The 20721-nt window shown below is 39.0% G+C and overlaps 1 protein-coding gene across 2 annotated transcripts in view; it reads left to right on the forward strand.

Annotated features, from left to right (window-relative positions):
• The window catches only part of RPS6KA5 (ribosomal protein S6 kinase A5), a 132078-nt gene that overhangs the window by 75136 nt on the left and 36221 nt on the right, over positions 1–20721 (forward strand). For both annotated transcript variants that reach the window (XM_080645802.1, XM_080645801.1), the window contains 2 exons: positions 11872–11955; positions 14962–15065. In XM_080645802.1, coding sequence (XP_080501928.1) covers positions 11911–11955; positions 14962–15065 — 149 coding nt within the window. In that variant the 5' untranslated portion in view covers positions 11872–11910. The remainder of the gene's footprint in view (positions 1–11871; positions 11956–14961; positions 15066–20721) is intronic.

Genomic DNA, 20721 nt, shown 5'->3' on the forward strand with positions numbered 1-20721 from the left:
CCATGCTTCTATGTCTCTGGATCAATTTTGTTCATCAGTTTATTTTGTTCATTAGATTCCATATATGAGTGAAATCATTTAATACTTGTCTTTCTCTGACTGGCTTATTTTGCTTAGCATGATACTCTCCAGGTCCCTCCATGCTGTCTCATAGGGTAAGAGATCCTTCTTTTTTTACTGCTGCATAGTGTCTTTTTTACTGCTGCATAGTGTTCCATGGTATAAATGTACCACAGCTTTTTTATCCACTCATCTACTGATGGGCACTTGGGTTGTTTCCAGATCTTAGCTGTTGTAAATTGCACTGCTATGAACGAACATAGGGGTGCACACTTTTTTTTCTGATTGGTTTCGGGTTTCTTAGGATATATTCCTAGAAGTGGGATCACTGGGTCAAATGGCAGTTCCATATATTTTATATATATATATTGATTGATTTCAGAGGGAAAGCAGGAGGGAGAGAGAGATAGAAACATTAATGATGAGAGAGAGTCATTGATTGGCTGCCTCCTCTATGCCCCCTACTGGGGATAGAGCCCGCAACCTGGGCATGTGCCCTTGACTGGAATCGAACCTGGGACCCTTCAGTCCGCAGGCCGATGCTCTATTGACTGAGCTAAACCAGCTAGGGCCATATTTAATTTTTGAGGAGCCTCCATACTGTTCTCCACAGTGGCTGCACCAGTCTGCATTCGCACCAGCAGTGTACTAGGGTTCCCTTTTCTCCACATCCTTGCCAGCATTTGTTATTTGTTGATTTGTTGATGGTAGCCATTCTGACAGGTGAGAGGTAATACCTCATTGTCATGACTTTGAGTATTTTTTTCACGTCTCTTGGCCATCTGTATGTTCACTTTGGAGAAGTGTCTATTTAAGTCCTTTGCCCATTTTTTAATTGGATTGTTTGTCTTCCTTTTGTTAAGTTATATGAGTTCCATACATATTTTGGATCTTAACCCTTTATCAGATGTATCATTTGCAAATACGTTCTCCCATACAATGGGCTTCCTTTTCCTTTGGTTGATGGTTTCTTTTGCTGTGCAGAAGCTTTTTATTTTGATGTAGTCCCATTTATTTATTTTCTCCTTAGTTTCCTTTGCCCTAGGAGACGTATTTGTAAACATATTGCTACGAGAGATATCTGAGGCATATGTTTCTTTTAGGATTTTTATGGTTTCCCGGCTTACATTTAAGTCTTTTATCCATTTTGAGTTTATTCTTGTGTATGGTGTAAGTTGGTGGTCTGGTTTCATTTTTGTCATGTATCTGTCCAATTTTCCCAACACCATTTATCGAAGAGACTGTCTTGACCCCATTGTATGTTTTTGCCTCCTTTGTCAAGTATTATTTGGCTGTAATGACTTGGATTGATTTCTGGGGTTTCTGTTCCATGATCTTGTGCCAGTACCAGGCTGTTTTGATTATAGTGGCTTTGTAGTATAACTTGATACCTGGTATTGTGATCCCTCCAACTTTGTTCTTCTTTCTCAAGATTGCTGTGGCTATTCGGGGTCTCTTTTGGTTCCATATAAATTTTTAGAGTATTTGTTCTAGATCTGTGAAATATGCCTTTGGTGTTTTAATAGGGAATCTGTAGATTGCTTTAGGGAGTATAGACATTTTAATGATGTTAATTCTACCAATCCATGAACACGGTATATTCTTCCACTTGTTTATATCTTCTATCTCTCTTGTTTTAATATATTTCTTTATTGATTTCAGAGAGGGATAGAGAGATAGAAACATCAATGATGAGAGAGAATCATTGATCAGCTGCCTCCTGCACGCCCCCTGTTGGGGATCGAGCCCACAACCCGGGCATGTGCCCTTGGCCGGAATTGAACCTGGGACCCTTTAGTCCGCAGGCCGATGCTCTCCACTGAGCCAAGCCGGCTAGGGCAGTGGTCGGCAAACTCATTAGTCAACAGAGCCAAATATCAACAGTACAACGATAGAAATTTCTTTTGAGAGCCAAATTTTTTAAACTTAAACTTCTTCTAACGCCACTTCTTCAAAATAGACTCGCCTGGGCCGTGGTATTTTGTGGAAGAGCCACACTCAAGGGGCCAAAGAGCTGCACGTGGCTCGTGAGCCGCAGTTTGCTGACCACTGGGCTAGGGCATTCTATCTCTTTTTTCAATGAACCATTCATACATTCGCTCATTCACTCCACCAGAGTTTGGTGAGGGCCTTCTATGTGCTAGACATGAGCTATGTTCTGGTAATACAAGGAAAAGAATCACTTAATAATCCCATGTTTATGGGTACCTGTGTCTGATCATTTGGCAGATGTTGGCCCTGGGGAACAGCAAAATATTAGAAACTAAAACAAAAATCAAACATGGGTCAGAGTTGTTGGATTTTAATACATATTAGTCAGCTATGCTATGTGGCTAAATCAAGTGACTCCTCACAAGAGAGCCTTGTGTTTCTGCTGGTCATGTCAACAGCTGCTCTTCAAGGGAAGGAAAGGTGTTCTCACCAGATGCCATAGTTTTTGAGCACTGAGTTGTTTCAGATGTTATTTTTCTTCTAGTTTTATTTAACTACGTGCAGATTCATTTTAATAATCGGTTATAAAAACTTTCAAGTGCTCAATGTTAAGTTATGAAAACAGAGAATAGGGTAATTAACACAGAAATGAATCACCTTGACATTATTTATAATAATAAAAGTGTAATAATGCAAATCAACCGAACGGCCAAACAGCAGAACGACCTTCCCGAAGACCATGCTATGACACACACTGGTGCCAGGCCAGCCAAGGCGGGTGTGATGCAATTGGTCGGGGGGCCCCGCCATCACCCCATGATCGCCCCGCAGAGGGAGGCCCAGGTCACCAGCCGGGGGGCTCCGCCATCGCCCCAAAGAGGGAGGCCCAGGCTACCCGGCTGGCAGCGGTAAGCAGGGCCTCCCTCTGCCGGGCAATCAATCGCGGGGCTCCCGGACTGCAAGAGGGCGCAGGCCAGGCTGAAGGACCACCGCCCCCCCCCCCCCCCGCTGCCCCCGAGTGAATGAATTTCATGCACCAGGCCTCCAGTTTCTTTATATATAGGTAAGAACAGATGCCCTGAATGTTTTTAAAGTCTTCAGTTAGAATCATATATCCAATACCTAGTAGACTGTCTGACTCACAGTAAGAACTCAACAAATGTTTGCTGGACTGTATTCTCAAAAAATCCTATGAAGGACATATGTATATTAGCTGACAGACAGTTAGAAATGTTTTCTTTTCTTCTCAGAACCTGAAGGGATTTATCAAAATCTGTTGAGAAAAGAACACATCCATAAAAATATCAAATCTATAAAGTGTTCCTTATCATACAAAAGATTTTTAAGGTTTCTAAAATAAAATCAATTTTATCCTTATATATAATCCAGTTTAGCAAAATGTAATCTGGGAATAACTCAGAATTAAATAACTCAAAATTAAACATTATAAATAAGTCATAATTAAATAAATAACTTGCCATTTAGTAATTATATGAATATTTGATGAATACCTCTAAAATACAGACTCATTTAGGGCAAGGAATTTGCTGTTCACCATTATATTTCTGAGGTCTTTCAATACTTGGCACATAGCAGGTACTCAATAAATATCTGTTAAATTATTAAGTTAAGAAATATACAGAGATGAATATTATACCAGGAGCAGGAACTTCAAGCATGTATACAAATAAATTCCTAAAAATTAAATAGAAATATATTTCCCAGAGCAAATGAGGACAGAATTTAAATGGGGGGAGATTAGTTCAGTTTTTAAATGTTGAATTTTTGAGGAGCCTATGAGAGAGTCAAGTGGAAATACATTATTGGCATGTTTAGGTCTGGAGCCCAGGAGATAGCTCAGGGTTGGCCATATATACTAGTATGTGGGAATTACCAGCACAGAGGACAGAAGAATACTTAGCATTGAACTGTGAGGAACTGAGGATTGAGCTGTGAGGTAGAGGAGGAAAAGCCTACAAAATACAGAGAGAGAGAGAGTGTGTGTGTGTGTATGTCAGGGGAGCGTGGCACGCAGAAGCCAAGACGAGAGGCAATCCCCAGTTCAACACTACTAGGTACTCAAGTAAGATGAAGACTAAAAGATCTAAAATTGAAGTCAATTGTGAGCTTGGCAAGAACAGTTTTAGTCAATCTGTAGGGGGTGCAAGCCAAATTGGAGTAGTCTCAGAAGTGGGAGACATGTGGGTAAGTAGAGTGTGTAAAGCAACATTGACAAAGGAGAAGCACAGGACACTAGCTGGAAGGGAATGTGGGATTCTGATACTGCTTTTCTTTAATCTATCTGTTTATCAGTCAGTCCACCCATCCATTTCTCTCTCCATTAAAAAAATTTTAAGGCAGGATAGACAGCATATAAAATGGTGAGAGAAAGGGTCCAAGAGGAAGAGGATGAAAAGGAGAGAGGTCAGTTAGAGAAAGAGATAAAGATATATAATCTCTCTCTCGAAACTGGAAACCAAGGAAGAAACTTCTTAAATTGGAGTTTAACTTTTCTTGTGTTTTCTTGATCAGTTTGCTAGAGATTTGTCCATTTTATTCTTCTCATCCAAAAATAACTTTGGTCAAGCCTCTTATTTTTTTCTATTTCTTTCCTGATATTCCTTTGTTACTTCATTCCTTTTACTTTCTCTGAATGTCTTTCATATTCTTTTTCTGAACTTTTGAATTGGAAAGCTAGCTCATTAATATTTAATCTTTTAAAGTAAAACTCAATTTCTAAGAACAGCTTTAGATGTAGCTCACAAGTCCTGACATATAGCATTTTTATTGTTATTCTAATAGTCTAATATTCATTGTGGTTTTCTTCTTTGGGCCATGAATTACTTACAAATAGGTTTTGAAGTTTTCAAATACGTAGGATTTTTTGTTATCTTTTTGTAAATGAGCTGTAATTTGCTTTCTGTTTGGAGAACAAAATATATATGATTTTATTTTTGTGGTATTTGATATTTGCTTTGTGACTTTCTACTTGGTTAATTTCTATAAATGTCTTACATTTATCTGAAAAGACCGTGTATTCGCTAATTGCTAGATACAAAGTTTTTGTATATATTTATGAACGTTGGGCTGTCTTCCATAGCTTCACTAGTTACTGTCCTGCTTGACCAGCCAGTTACAGAAGAGATTTGTTAAAATGCTCACTGGGACTGGATTTGTCCATTTCTTCCTGAAGATCTCTGCATTTTTGCTTATATAGGTTAAGTCTCTTCAAAAAAATTTGAGGGTATTCAGATTTGGAATAGAGTTATTCCCCTAGTGAATTCCTTTTATTATTATGTAATGACCCTACCTAATTTTAATAATTCTTTTTACCTTAAAGTTTATTTTCTTGCTATTAATAAGATACTCCAGCTTTCTATTGGTTAGTGCTGGTCTGATATATCTTTTTCCATCTCTTTACTTTCAATATTTCTTTGTCATTATGTTTTAGGTATGCCTTTTATAAATAACATATAGCTGGATTTTGTTTTTGATCCAGAGAGTTTCTGTCTTTTAACTGGTGAGTTAAATCTGTATATTATGATTATTGATATATATTTTTTTATTTTTCTCATTTTCCTGTGTTTTTCTTTTTACCATAATTTCTCTTTGCTCTTTCCCCTCCTTTCATGCCTTCTATTTAAATGATTAAGATTACTTTCTTTTATTTCCCTCTAAGAGGATGAAATTATATATTCATCCTTAGAGGGAAGTTATATATATCCTATTTCTGTTCTTTTAGTGGTTATTACCCTGACTTTTTAAAATTATATAATGACTTAATAGAGTATAAAAAGAACCATTATGTCTATGATTGTCATGACCACTTCAAGAACATTGGAATGTTTTAACTTCAGTTATCTATCTCATTTTACATATTATTACTTATTTATTATTTTAGTCCTACCTTATATTCTATTTCTTCAAATCATTATTGTGTAATTATTATTTTCATTTTATAAATTCTATACTTGTTTAGATTTTCTCACATATTTACCTGTTTCCTCTGCTCACTATTGCTGCTTACATCTTACTCTTAGCTTGTGAGTTTAGTTTATTTCTGAAGTGCAACCTTTAGATTTTTTTAACAAGGAGCAGTGAATAGTAAATTCTGTCTTTGTCTTAATATGCCTTCATTTTGCCCTGCATATCTAATGATTATTTAACTGGTTATAGATATATCTAGGAATGGACTAGGTTTTTTAAAATATTTTTTTGTGAAGTAAAACAAAACAAAAACCAAAAGTATGGTTTAGTGAATTATTATAAGGCAAACACTCTTCTAACCACTATAGAGATGCATCACCTATGAATATATTTTTATTTAGTTTGCTTGGGACTCTTGAAGCATTCAGGATAATTTTCTCAGGTATACTATTTTACAAATTCTTTAATTGCATCTACTATGTTTACTCTGTTTTTTATTACTATATATTTTTTCAATTATATAGTTCTATTTGATTCTTTTTCATAATGTTCTAATCTTTCCTGTGCTGCTAGATTGTTGTATGGATATTTTCCTTCATTTATATCTTTCATCTTTTACAACATACTGGTGTTTTATAGATTATTGTTCTGTTTAAAGTAATCCTTCTTCTTGTTGTATTTATGGAGTCTAGTTTACTTGTTTAGTAATTTTGTGCCTCCAGGGCTTTGTTCATGTGAATTCTGGACCAGCTAAGTTGTGGGAATTTCTCTGGTTCTGTTATGTGTTCCAGAGTATCACCAGATTTTTCCACTTTCCCCGTACCGTGGGGGGAGAGTAAATTCATGTCCCAAATCTACAAAATATACAAGCCTAGCAATTTAATTTCACAAGAGGAATGTTTGTTTTTTAAGCTAGGCCCCAAATTGAAACAAACCTATGCTGGCAGTGAATTTCATTTTTCTAGACTTCACACTTCCTAAGGGCTCAGCTTTCTTAGGTTCCAAGGTTTACACAGGGTGTTAATTCCAGTCCACCCATTTCGGCTGAGGGCCTCATCTTTTGTCCTCGTAAGAGTATCCAGAGTCAAGCTTCTAGATTGCTGAGGCCTGTAACGAATTACCTTCTCCCCTTCGTGCTGCGTAGCATAGGGCGGATGCCTGCATTGCTGGTTTCCAGCTCCCTCTTCCTGGCTGACTCCTGAGGGTTACCCTTACGGTATTGTGAACAGAGTCACCCTTACGGTATTGTGAGCAGAGTCACCCTTACGGTATTGTGAGCAGAGTCACCCTTACGGTATTGTGAGCAGAGTCACCCTTACGGTATTGTGAGCAGAGTCACCCTTATGGTATTGTGAGCAGAGTCACCCTTACGGTATTGTGAGCAGAGTCACCCTTACGGTATTGTGAGCAGAGTCACCCTTACGGTATTGTGAGCAGAGTCGTGGATGATTAGCAATGAGATAGTCACTTAAAATCAAACATTTCCAGATAGTTGTGAGAATTTTCAAATTTAGGATGGAAAAAACATAGGTTGTGGAAAACTTCTTTTCATTGGTAATTTACATTTAACTCACACGTTTATCAATAATGGGCAGGTAAGAGCAGGATAAAATATTAGCAAATAGAAACTAGGAATAATTTAATCTAGTGTTTATTGAGAAATACTTGAGAGTTTTGCAGTTGAGTTCCTATTTGGATTCTTCATTAGAAGGAAAGCAGCTTTTTATCCAATGTTATCTGATTCTTCTGTCTAAGGAGGAGTGAAGCCTCTTTGGTCAGCTGATCACTTAAGTATAACTATTCCGTATTATCTGCCAGGATGGTGCACACACACATTAAGGCAATTCCCATTCATAGTATTTTAACTTTGTGGTGGCTTTAACATATGCCCCTGTCGTCTTTCCTGCCTTGCACTAGAAACCATCGCCTGTCACTCCTCTTCAATTTGGCGTCTTATAGAATGACTGGAATTGTTCTGAAAGTCAGAACCCAGAGGGAGTGACACTTCCATTGAGGCAGAGGAAGAGGAAGCAGATACAGAATTGCAAGGGGCTAAAATGGCAGTGTTTTAAAAAAAAAACACACTGAGAGACTTAAGAAGTGCTTTGTCTTTATTTACTTATTCCTCCATTATTGGAACTTCCCGACACTTAAACTTTAATTTTTCTGTATCCTGGAATTTCCATCAAATAAATAAGTATGTACTAATTATTTATTAATGTAGATACACACACACACACACACACACACACACACACACACACACACACACACACACACAACAGAGAAGCTGGTCCTGGCAAGTTGGCTCAGTTGATTGGAGCATCATCCCAAAGGCTGTAGGTTTGATTCCATACCTAGGTTGTGGGTTCAATCCCCAGTTGAGGCGAGAACAAGAGGCAACTGATTGATATTTCTCTCTCATATCGATGTCTTTCTCTCTCTCTTTTTCTTTCTCTCCCTGTCTCCCCCCCTCCCTCTCCTTTCCTCTCTCTCAAATCATTGAACATATCCTTGGGTGATTTAAAAAACAAACACGAAAAGCTAAAGTGAATTCAGAGAGAGCTGGAAGGTGGAGGAAATACCTTCTAGCATTTCGTGTGTTCTCAGCTTCCTCTCTGTCGAGACAATGAAGAACTGAGCTGCATAGTTCTCATTGTCAGAACAGTAAGACACGGGAAGTCTTTCTGGCACTGATCAATAAAGTCTGTGTGTTTCATACCCTTTGTACACTAAACTGATGAATATCTAGTGTTTTAAAGAAGAGAATACAGATTTTCATAACTTTCAGTTTGTAAAATGTAATCATTGTCTCATACTTAGAAGGACATACAGTTTCAAAATGTTGTTGCCTATAAGTGAAAATGTATATTTGCTAAAAAGACTATTTTCTAAATAAAAATCTAGGAAGTCAATAAATCAGAACCCATTATCTTTTTACTCATAAAAAGATATGCCTCTTTGGTCAGGTGATCATTTAAGTATATGGAGAATTTTTTCTGTATAACTAAACTTGATAAAACATATAACGTTTTGCGTGTTTTTTTAAATTCTCACCTAAGGATATGTTTTACTGATTTTTTTTTTCTTTAGAGAGAGGGAAAGGGGGAGAGACAGAGAGAAAGAGAGAAACATCGATCAGTTGCCTCCCGCATACACCCCGACCTGGGATGGAACCCACAACTTGGGTATGTGCCCTGACCGGGAATCCAATATGCAGCTTTTCAATGCATGGGAGACACTCCAACCTACTGAGCCACACCGGCCAGGGCTTAGCATATAATGTTTTAAAGGTGTCTTTTAAGATGAGATCAAATGATAATACTATGGCTTAGTAATATTTATGTGTTTTTCTATGTCATCTACATAGTGATGTTTGCCTAATATCCAAAAAGGGGTTATTACATAGTAAATAGTATATTAACTACTAGTAAAACCACTCTGTAGTTTTATGACATTTGTTTTTAAAAAAAGTAATTTTCTAATATTTTGTAATTCAGTGAACAGATTAATGCTTTTTAATACATACATTTTTCCCTATCTAAGCATGTCTAACAAAATGTTAAGAATTATTCATTACTTTTTACACACAAGTTTATATGAAATATGTTTTATTTAGCTTTACTCTTTCCAATAGTTTGATACAAAATTAACATTTGGTATTGAAATGATGAATCAGAGAGATAATGACATTTGATATATGATTTATATTAGCTATTCAGTAGCACTCTGCCAGCTAAAAAAAAAAATTTTTTTCAGATCTATGCATAATGGAATTATTTCTTTTAGTTTCTAGGTGGATAGTAATCTTTCAGTTTGCATAGCACCTAAAAAGAAATAAATGAATTATAGAACATATTTTATATTTGTTTATATATGTATTATAATTAAGTATTAAGTAGTTTTAATACATTTATTATTTCAGTGTTTAAATAAATTTATTACATTCATTCTCTCTGGGCTTAACTTTCAGCCAACAGAGTAGGGGACTTCTACCACTTCGATAGCATTGCTAGAATGGAGTTCTTTACATTAAAAATGGTAAATTAGAGGAATGCTTCTTTTTCTTAACCCTTGTTAGTGAAAGAAGAGTAAAGTATAAATTGAAGAGTTTGCTCTAAAATAATTTTTAAAAAGTATTTTAATGGCACCAAAGTGCCTTTAAAAGTTTCAGATATGGCCATACGATTGTGTATTGTTAAAGAGGAATTCTTTATCCCCGTTTAATGTATCTGCATTAATTTAGATCTTTTTACATTGGGATGAGTCTTACAACACAGTTGGTCATTTTAAAAATTGCTTCAGTTTTTTAAATTAATTTTTAGGCTGATAAATAAAATTAATCCTTTTTAAAATTCTACAAAGGAGAAACAACTTTCTTTAAGAGAAAATCTTCCTTTGTTTACTTACATTTTTGTTACTCCTCACCTGAGGATATTTTTCCATAGGTTTTTAGAGAGTGGAAGGGAAGGGGAGAGACAGAAACATCGATGTGAGAGACACATCGATTGGTTGCCTTCCGCATGTGCCCTGAGCAGGGTGGAGATCAGCCTGCAATGAAGGTACCTGCCCTTGACTGGAATCAAATCGAGGACCCTTCAGTCCAAGGGCCGATGTTCTATCTACTGAGCCAAACCGTCTAGGGTGAGAAAATCTTTTAAAAACAGTTTATTCATCATCACTAAACATTCTGTTATCAGTGCCAGACTAGACAAGATGGTAAGGTAGGAAAATTTCCTTCTTTTTTATTTTTGGGTTTAGTATTCCCTTTCTTAGCATTTGGCCTCCTTCCCCCTTCAAGTTTTCTAGTGTTCTCCCAGTCTTGCCTGTCCTATATAATAAAAGCCCAGTGACCATAACGGCAGAACGACCGCTCCACCAGTCGCTATGAGGTGCACTGACCACCTCTCGGTCCCTTTCCCTGGCCAGCAGGCTCTGATCGCTGATGGCAAATGAGGACCTGGGGTGAGTGGCGGCAGAGGGCGGGACTGGCAAGCAGGCAGTACGAGCCAACCTCTTGGTCCCTCCCCGCAGCCCGCAGGCTCTGATCGCTGCCGATGGTGAACAGGGAACCGGGGTGGGTGGTGGGGGATGCAGGCAGCACCAGGCCAAGGCCCCCGCCCCGCCAGTCACCCCACACACAGAGGATGGCAGGGGTGGGGCCGGCGAGCGGATGGGGCCAGTGATTGTGCGGGGGCGGGGGGGGGGGGGAATAGCCAACCTCTCGGTCCCTCCCCCGGCTGTCAGGCTCCCACCACTGGATGGCAAATGGGGAACCAGGGTGGGTGGCGGCGGGGGGTGGTTGGCTAAGGACCATACCTGCACACAATTTCGTGCGCCGGGCCTCTAGTATGGAAATAAAGTCATCCATAGTAAAGTATTAGACAGTTCATGTTATCTTACTTGGACTGTTTGCAGTCTTATAGGAAAGAATGCTTAAAGCAGTGGTTCTCAACCTTTCTAATGCCGCGACCCTTTAATACAGTTCCTCATGTTGTGGTGACCCCCAGCCATAAAATTATTTTCGTTGCTACTTCATAACTGTAATTTTGCTACTGTTAATGAATTGTAATGTAAATATCTGTGTTTTCCGATGGTCTTAGGCTCTACAGCAGCAACCCACAGGTTGAGAACCGCTAGCAGGGTCGCCTAAGACCATCAGAAAACACAGATATTTACATTACGATTCATAACAGCAGCAAAATTACAGTTATGAAGTAGCAACGAAAATAATTTTATGGCTGGGGGTCACCACAACATGAGGAACTGTATTAAAGGGTCACGGCATTAGGAAGGTTGAGAACCACTGGTCTAGTAGATTCTGCCATTACGTTGCTTTGTTGTACACAGTAATTAATCTCAATCATTGACATGTATTATGAACCTTCTCTTTTTGTCACTCGTCATACCAGCTTGAAATCAAATTCCTTTTTGTTTGATTGTTTGTTTAAGGCTGAAAGAGCATATTCATTTTGTGGAACTATTGAATACATGGCACCAGATATCATCAGAGGAGGAGATTCGGGACATGACAAGGTATGTTCTATTTTGACACTTTTTATATATCTCAATAAAATATATAATAAAAATCCTAGTTTATAACTTAGGTATAGTCTCTTCAACAGAGTCTCGTTCTGGTGTTGTCTTATTTGTACTTTTTCTCTCCTTTGTTTTCTATACATGAACAATCATGATATCTCGTATTTTGGAGAAAAAAGATAATAGAAAGGTTAGGACGTTCTTCTAGATTTCCCTTTTATTAGGTTTTATTGGCAAGGATAACTTTTTGTTTTATAGGGTAACTCTGTTAAAAGGAAACCTCAAAAGCAACTAATTCTTCAAATAAGAATCTATATCTTGAGCAAAGCACCAGTAACTCTATTAAAAAAAAAAATCATTTTCTGTTGCATGGGACCTGCTCTTTTAGGACACAGCTGAGCCACAGTGCAATACAGAGGTGTCTGTGAATGGTAAACTGTCCACTGTTCCTGTCGGAGTCGCACTGGATGATTTTGGACAGTGCTTATTGGCATTATTGATTTTTGTTAGAAAAATATTGGGGACATATAGTTGACTGTTTCACCTTAGGTTGATATTTGTTTTCTAAGAGAACATTGAAAAGGGAATCTTTCCTATTTTCTTATTCCCAGTTTCTGCTTTTAACTTTGTAGAAATACTGGAGACTTTCTTGATTATCTCTTCAACAGAAATAATCATTGTAACAATCCTTGGAGAAAGAAAATAATCCTTTTTAAGCATTCAAGATAGTCTAAGTTTGTTTTCCTAAGCCCTCTAACCAGCTTAATTTTTCCTCCTCACTTCCCTTTGTATGTGCAAAATGAAGGCCATTAAGAGGCTTTCTAAGCAGTTATGCTATAAAATCTAGGTCACATATTTTTTCTTCCTGTATTACCTGTTCAGTTCTTTTTTTAATACTTTTGCTTTATTAATAACTTTCTCCAAATAGGGATTCTGACTATTTTTTGCTTCTCACTGTCCCCTTTCCCTCATCCTGTTTCAAAACCCCAATATTCAGTCCAACTATCTTAAATGTGGAGAATATTTGCTAATGACTTACATATGTTTAAAGCCTATTCTTCAAGTTTTCACATCTTAGTGTAGAGCCGTATCAATTTAAGAGCCTGGTTTCAAATAAAAAAAAAACCCAGAACATTCTGAGGTTCCTGACCCAGATGGCAGTAAAACTGCTTGTATAAATAAAAGAATTAAATTGCTGTTTTAGTTCATGTCAAGGTATTCTTTGGTAGGCCTATATAGCTATTAAAATTTAAAAATTAACTTCTAAGACCTAATGGAACCAATTTGTAGGAAAGAAAACCTTATATTATTCCTAGGATTGCTACATACCTGAGGTCTAGAATACAGCTAAGTCAGTGGGAGCTCATGGAACACCATGATGACTTTGAGTGGGTTAAATGAGATACAGTGTATACAACATGCTCATCACTATGCTGGGCTGGCACTCACTCTTTGGTGGTTTCAGTCGGCCTCAGCCTGTTTTCTGTATCTTTGTTATGAATTTTCCTTAAAGGATCTCTAGGCTCATACATTTTGCATCATTTTTCTGAAACCTTACCCCTCAAATTTGGAAGCAGAGAGTTTAAAATTTTAGCATCTAGTTAATATTTCATTGGCATAAGCCATATAGTCAACCATTATTGAAATCTTGATTTGCATAATTATAAAAGAAATAATTTTCAGTATATCAATGTTCTTTAAATTATATGTAATTGGTTGTGTTCTCAGTTCAGGTAACTACATATATAAATTGGTTTACAATTTAGATCATATTTTGTTTTATATTATTTAAAATCTCATCATGCTTCCCACAATGAAGACTATTAGCTTTATGTGATAGGTTCTATAAGAGGAATTGATTAGGTGATTATGAAAAAATCCCTTTAGAAAGGATTTTTTTTATTTCTGTTCTTTGACTTTAAGTAATTTTATAATATTTATTGGAGCTGAATAATTAATAAAAATAAGTGGTAAAAAAAAAAAAGGTAAGTGGTACTTTTTCCCCCATCTAACATAAATCCAAAGATTTCACTTACTTAAGATTTTTAAAATTTATTTTAAATTAAAATTTCTATTTTGAATTAACCAAAGTAAAACCATTACTATTTATAAAATAACTAGAGGCCCAGTGCATGAAAATTCACCGGCCTGCCCCCTCTCACAGTCTGGGAGCCCTCAGGGGTGGGAGGCAACCCGGCAATCAGGGGAAGGCAACGCCCCCATCACACTTCTGCTGCTGCCACTGCCGGCAGCACAAGCCTCTGGCGGCCCTGGGTCACTGGGTAGCCGCCATCCGAGGCTTGCCTGTGCCTCGGGCATTGGCTGGGCAGCTGCCATCCGAGGCTTGCCTGCGCCTCAGGCCGGCCCTGGGCATGCCTGCCGCCCGGCGGGGCTGAGGGGACTGGGCACATCCACCTTGTGGCTGTGGACGCCGCCATATTTGAGGGCAGTCAATTAGCATATTCCCTCCTTATTGGCTGTGGGTGCCGCCATCTTTGTGAGGGCGTGATGGTCAATTAGCATATCCCCTCTTCATTAGATAGGATTAGAACATGTTTTTGTTTTTGTTTTTGTTTTTAAATATATTTTATTGATTTTTTAGAGAGGAAGGAAGAGGGATAGATAGTCAGAAACATCAATGAGAGAGAAACATCGATCAGCTGCCTCTTGCACACCTCCTATGGGGATGTGCCCGCAACCAAGTTACATGCCCTTGACCGGAATCGAACCCGGGACCTTTCAGTCCGCAGGCTGACGCTCTATCCACTGAGCCAAACCGGTTTTGGCTGAACATGTTTAAATTTTGTACTGAGGATACCTGGATATTTGTTCTCTAAATATCTTCCTTGCATGAGCTAATTTAATACTCCTTGCACAAAGCGCTATGTACAAAATCTTTTTCTTAAAATATTTGCCAAATATACAGCTTTATTTTGTTCATTTTTCTTTCTTATACATTACATGTTAGTTAATATTCTACCAAATGAAATTGCTGTTTTGTAGGCAGTTGACTGGTGGAGTTTAGGTGTCCTAATGTATGAACTACTAACTGGAGCGTCTCCTTTCACTGTCGATGGGGAAAAGAATTCCCAAGCTGAGATATCTAGGTAAGACTTAAGCAAAATAAAATGAATATATTGTTACCTCAAAGGAACTCATCCAATTTCTGTAATTCAGCTGATGGAAAAAAAATAATTTTAAAAAATGGGCATAGACAAAATTAGGTTTAAGAAGTTCATTTCCATTTAAAGTCATACAGGGTGTAGATATATAACCTTTATGTTTTATGTGCCCGGATTGATCTTCTGTTTCATAGGGAGAGTGTCATAATTTTTGTGTATCCCAAAGCACTTAGCATATTGTCTTAATACATGATATATTGAAGTATATTTGATGGACACTTTCTTCCCACTGTATACATATTATAATTTCTTTGTGACTTTAACATAAATAGTGATATTTTTTAGCTCATGTATAGAGGCTCAATGGAAACAAATACCATAAAATCACCCTCTTGTAAATTACCATAGCATTATTCTATTTCTTTCCTTCAGAGCAGTTATCACAATTGCATTGTTACATTTTCGTTTACAGTTGATTAATGTCTGTCTGTCCCACTAGATTGTAAGCTCTGTGAGAGCAAGGGCACGTCTGGCTTTGATCCTCGCACTGTATGCTCAGGCGCCAGCCAGCACAGTGCTTTGCTATGCAGAAGTCAGTATATACTTTTGTAATGAAATGAATTAATGAACAAATAAACAACAGTTATGAAACATTATACTAATTACTAGTTATGTTTTTGTCCTGTTCTTACTTGAATTTTATAACTTTGAGAGCAGATTTAACATTAAAAATTAATAATTGAGACTTACACTACTTACCAAAATGGAATAAGAACCGGATTTAGTTTCCTGCCTGAAACAGTTTTAAAATGGGCAAATAAATATCTGAAAGAACAGTATTGAAGATATTGACTATCTAGCAGTGAAGGACAGTGAACAATGAGAGATGGAAAACCCATGAGGTGAGCCCTATGATTGCTCAGCTTACTGCCTTGAGAGAGTGTCCAGGCTGCGGTGCAGGGAGAGTTGAGATGGAGCTGAGAGTGCAGAAGACAAAGGCAGCTAGAGTTTGAGGGCAGGGTGTCAGAGAGGAGAAAGCTGCAAAGAGAGGAGTTCCGAGATTTGTGGAAGTATTCATTCGGTGAATTAGCGAGAAGCACACAGTGCGGGAACTACGCAGTGTAGTGAAGATGCTGTTTCTCTCCCAGTTGATACATAGATTCACCACAATCACAGTCCCAGCAGACTTGTCTTTTCTTTTCTTCTTCTTTTTTTTGCTAGACATTGACAACCTGGATCTAAAATTCATATAGAAATGCAGAGAACCAGGAATAGCTAAATCATCTTTGAAAAAGTAGTCCAAAGTTGATTTCAAGACTTTTAAGCTATAATACTTAAGAGGACACTGTGGTGTTTGTATCAAGATAGACAAATATTCAATGAAATTGAATAGAAAGGCCAGAAATAGAACCACACAGATATAGGCAACTGATTTTCCCCCCAAAGGTGCGAAGTCAATTTGGTAGAGAAAAGATAGTCTTTTCAATAAATGATGCTGGAACCTTTGGCTATTGTGGGGAGGTGGGGGAAGAAATGAACTTCCATAAATACATTCCACCATATAGAAAAATAAACTAAAAACGATCATTGACCTAAATGTAAAACCTAAAACTTTAGAGTTTCTGTAAGAAAACATAAAGGGAAATCTTTATGACCTTGGGTTAAGTAAAGCTTTCTTAGATACAACACAAAAAGTGCAATCCATATAAGAAAGCACTAATAAAGTGGACTTCATCAGAATTTCAGTCTTAAAAAGAAACTGTTAAGAGAATGAAAAGACAAGCCACAGCCTGGAATAAAATTATAAATCAAAACTCAAGGGGGAAAATCTCCATTAAAAAAAAAAATGTGCAAAAAATGCAACTAAACCACAATGAGATGCCACTGTATACTCACTGGAATGGCTAAAAATAAAGAGTCTATCATAGGGTTCTCCAGAGAAACAGAAACAATGAGACATATAAAAGGAGATTTATTGTAAGGAATCAGCTCACACAGTTATGGAGGCTGAGTAGTCCCACAAAATGCCATCTGCAAGTTGGAGAACCAGGAAAGCCAGTGGTTCTGAGGTCAGAAGACCAGTGTCCCAAGTTAAGCTCTTTTTTTCTCTTTTCTATTCAGGCACTAAAGGGATTGGATGGTGCCCACCTACATGAAGGAGGGGATTCAAATGCTAATCTCAGGAAGAAACACCCTCACAGACACACCCAGAAATAATGTTTAATCTGGGCAACCTGTGGCTCAGTCATGTGACACTTAAAAATTAATCATTGCAGATTCACTCTTTGTCGGCTTGGCAGCCATATGCATCTCCTTCCAGGGGTGGGGAATCTTTTTTCTACCAAAGGCCATTTGGATATTTATAATATAATTCGAGATCCATACAAAATTATCAACTTAAAAATTAGCCTGCTATATTTGGAAAAGGATTTAATTAACTCACCCATAATGCCTTGGCAGGGCCACACCAAATGATTTCGTGAGCCTTGTATGGCCCGTGGGCTACATTCCCCACCCCTGCCTTACACCATACTTAATCTCCAAACAGAGAAGGTAACAAGTCATAATTTCACCTGGTGCGGAACATGATTAAGATCAGTGATTTTCAGAAGCATGGTCTCATTCATGCACTTCACTTGCTGTGAATTGAGTTCCTTGATCAGAAGCAATGCAGTGTGGAATATAAGCGTCTATTCTAGTTAACTCTGCCCCTTCCATAATGGAAGTAGCCAGTGTAGTCAATCTGCCACCAGGTGGCAAGCGGATCACCTGGGGATTGATGCCGTGTCAGGCATTCAGTGTTGGTTTCTGCTGCTGGCAGATTGAACACTCAGCAGTGGCCATAGCCAGGTCAGCCTTGGTGAGTAGAAGTCCATGTGCATCCTCCATCCCTGCCACCATGGCCATTTTATTTATGAGCCCACTGGGTGGCAATGAGGTTGACTGGAGAAAGAGGCTGACAGGTATCCACAGAACAGATCATCCTATCCACTTGATGATTGAAATCCTCCTCTGCTGAGGTCACCCTTTGGTGAGAATTCATGGGACACAAGTGTCTTCATATTTTTCCCCTCTTAAGAGAAGTCTATCCACATACCTCTTCCAAGTATTGCTGTCAACCAGGCTTCTTCATCACCATTTTTCAATCATGTTCCTCCCAAGGCCCTGACCATCTAGTCAAACTGCTGGCTTTCATTGGTATAAAAGCTCACATCTGGTCATTTCTCCAGTGCTCAGTGAACACACAGGTGCACTGCTCAAAGCTCTGCTCCCTGGAAAGATTTCCCTTCACCACTGCTCTTCGGGGATGCTTTAGAAAGGGGATGCAGTGCGACAGCTGTCCACTCCGGTGGCACCTGCGTTATCATGCAGAACCATCGGTAAACTTGGCCTGAGTCTTCTCATTCTCTGTCATCTTATCATGGGGAATTCCCCATGAGGCTGGCACAGAGAAGGCAGTGTAGCAGGAGTAGGGACCATGGACATTTGGGCTACTTTTTTTATGAAACTGACTTGTGCCTTCAGGGCCTGCTCCGGCCCAGTCTCATGTATACCACTTCCATTTGATGATGGACTGTTGCTGTGCACTCCCAACTTTATGGCTTCATGCATCAGGTAAAACCCAGTGTATGATGGGCATCTCAGGCTGTATGAAACTTGGGGGCCATAGTTAAGTGTTTTAGTCTGTCAAGGCCCACTAGCAGACCAGTAGCTGTTTCTCAAAAGGGGTGTAGTTCTCTGCAGAGGATGGTAGGCTTTTGCTCCACAATTCTAGGGGCCTGTGCTGCATTCACCTATCAGGGCTGCCAAGGCTCTGAACAGCATCCCTATCTGCCACTGACACCTCAAGCACCATTGGACCTGCTGGAGCCTATGGACCAAGTGGCAGAGCAGCTCCACCAGCAGCCTGGACCTGTTGCAGAGCCTGGCCCCCATTCAGCAGCAGTTTTTCGGGTCACTTGTTCAATGGGCGGGAGTAACACACTCCAATGAGGAATGTGTTGCCTCCAAAATCCAAAGAGGTTCACTAGGCATTGTTTCCTTTTTGGGTGTCGGAAGGCTCAGATTCAACAACTCATCCTTCACCTTAGAAGGGATATCTTGACATTGCCCCACACCACGGCACCCCTAGAAATCATTAGGGTAGGAAGCCCCTGAATTTTGTTTTCCACCCTCTGACACACAATGTCTTACCAGTAAGTCTAGAGTAGCTGCTACTCCTTGTTCACTAGGTCCAGTCAGCATAAGGTCATCAATATAACGGACCAGTGTGATATCTGATGGAAGGGAAAGGTGATGAAGATCTTCTAGAACTAAGTTATGATATAGGGTTGGAGAGTTGATATACCCCTGTGGTAGGACACTGCTGACCTTGCCAGCTGAAAGCAACTCCTTTCGTGGGCCTTATGAACAGGGATGGAGAAAAAGGCATATGCCAGGTCAACTGCAGCATACCCTGTACCAAGGGATGTGTTAAGATGCTCAAGCAATGAAACCACGCCTGGAACAGCAGCTGCATTGGGCTCACCACCTGGTTGAAACATACCATAATCCACTGTCATTCTTCAAGCTTCATCTGTCTTCTGCACAGGCCACATGGGCGAATTGAATGGGGGCGTGGTGAGATCACCACTCCTACATCTTTCAAGTCCTTGATGGTGGCTGTAACCTCGGCAATCCCCCAGGAATGCAGTACTGTTTTTGATTTACTATGTTTCTGGGCAGAGACCGTTCTAATGGTTTCCACCCGGCCTTTCCAACCATAATTGTCCTCACTCCACAGGTCAGGGCACCAATGTGGGGATTTTGCCAGCTTCTAAGTATGTCTGTTCCAATGCACTCTGGAACTGCAGAAATAACCGCAGGATGGTTTAGGACCCACTGAATCCACTGTGAGATGGACCTGAGCTAAAACGCCATTGATCACCTGACCTCCACAAGCCCCTACTCGGATTGGTTGTGGGCCACAGTGACATTTGGGTCTCCTGGAATTAAGTGCCAGTTCATAACTAGTGTCTAATAATCTTTTTACATTCTGATTATTTCCTTTTCCAGTGTACAGTTAGTCTGGTACAAGGCCGTCGGTCCCTTTGGGGAAGTCTGGGAGAAAGACTAACAGCATACATTTCCGGGGCCCTTTTTCAAACTGACCCACCCTCTTCATTCAGGAGGTACTGGGAAGGGAAACTGGCTCAGGTGTGGGAAATTTTTGAGGGGTGGCTGACCGGGATGAGGGCAAGGTTGATGACAAAGGGACACAAGGAAACTCTGGAAGGTGATGGGTATGTTCATGATCTTGACTGTGGTGATGGCTTCACAGGTGTACACATACATCAAAGCTGATCAAGGTGTCTACTTTGTATGTGGGAAGTGTGTTGGACATCAATTCTACTTCAATTGAAAATTTTAAATGAATCTTTTACAGGAAAGATTAGGAAGTACGTATAAATAATTTCTTGCTGTCCCAGCTAGTTAATACCGAAGTTAAGGGATAGGGCTATTTCTTGTTAAATTCATAGTTAAAATCATCGTCAGTTATTAAAAATACTAAATATGTTTTGGCTTATTTTAAATGGGCTTTTTGATGGTTTGAAAATGTTTCACAATTTCATAAAACCTTGCCTATAGTCTTGAGAATTTG

The sequence above is a fragment of the Plecotus auritus genome (genome assembly GCF_963455305.1).
Source record: "Plecotus auritus genome assembly, chromosome: 1".
Taxonomy (NCBI): domain Eukaryota; kingdom Metazoa; phylum Chordata; class Mammalia; order Chiroptera; family Vespertilionidae; genus Plecotus; species Plecotus auritus.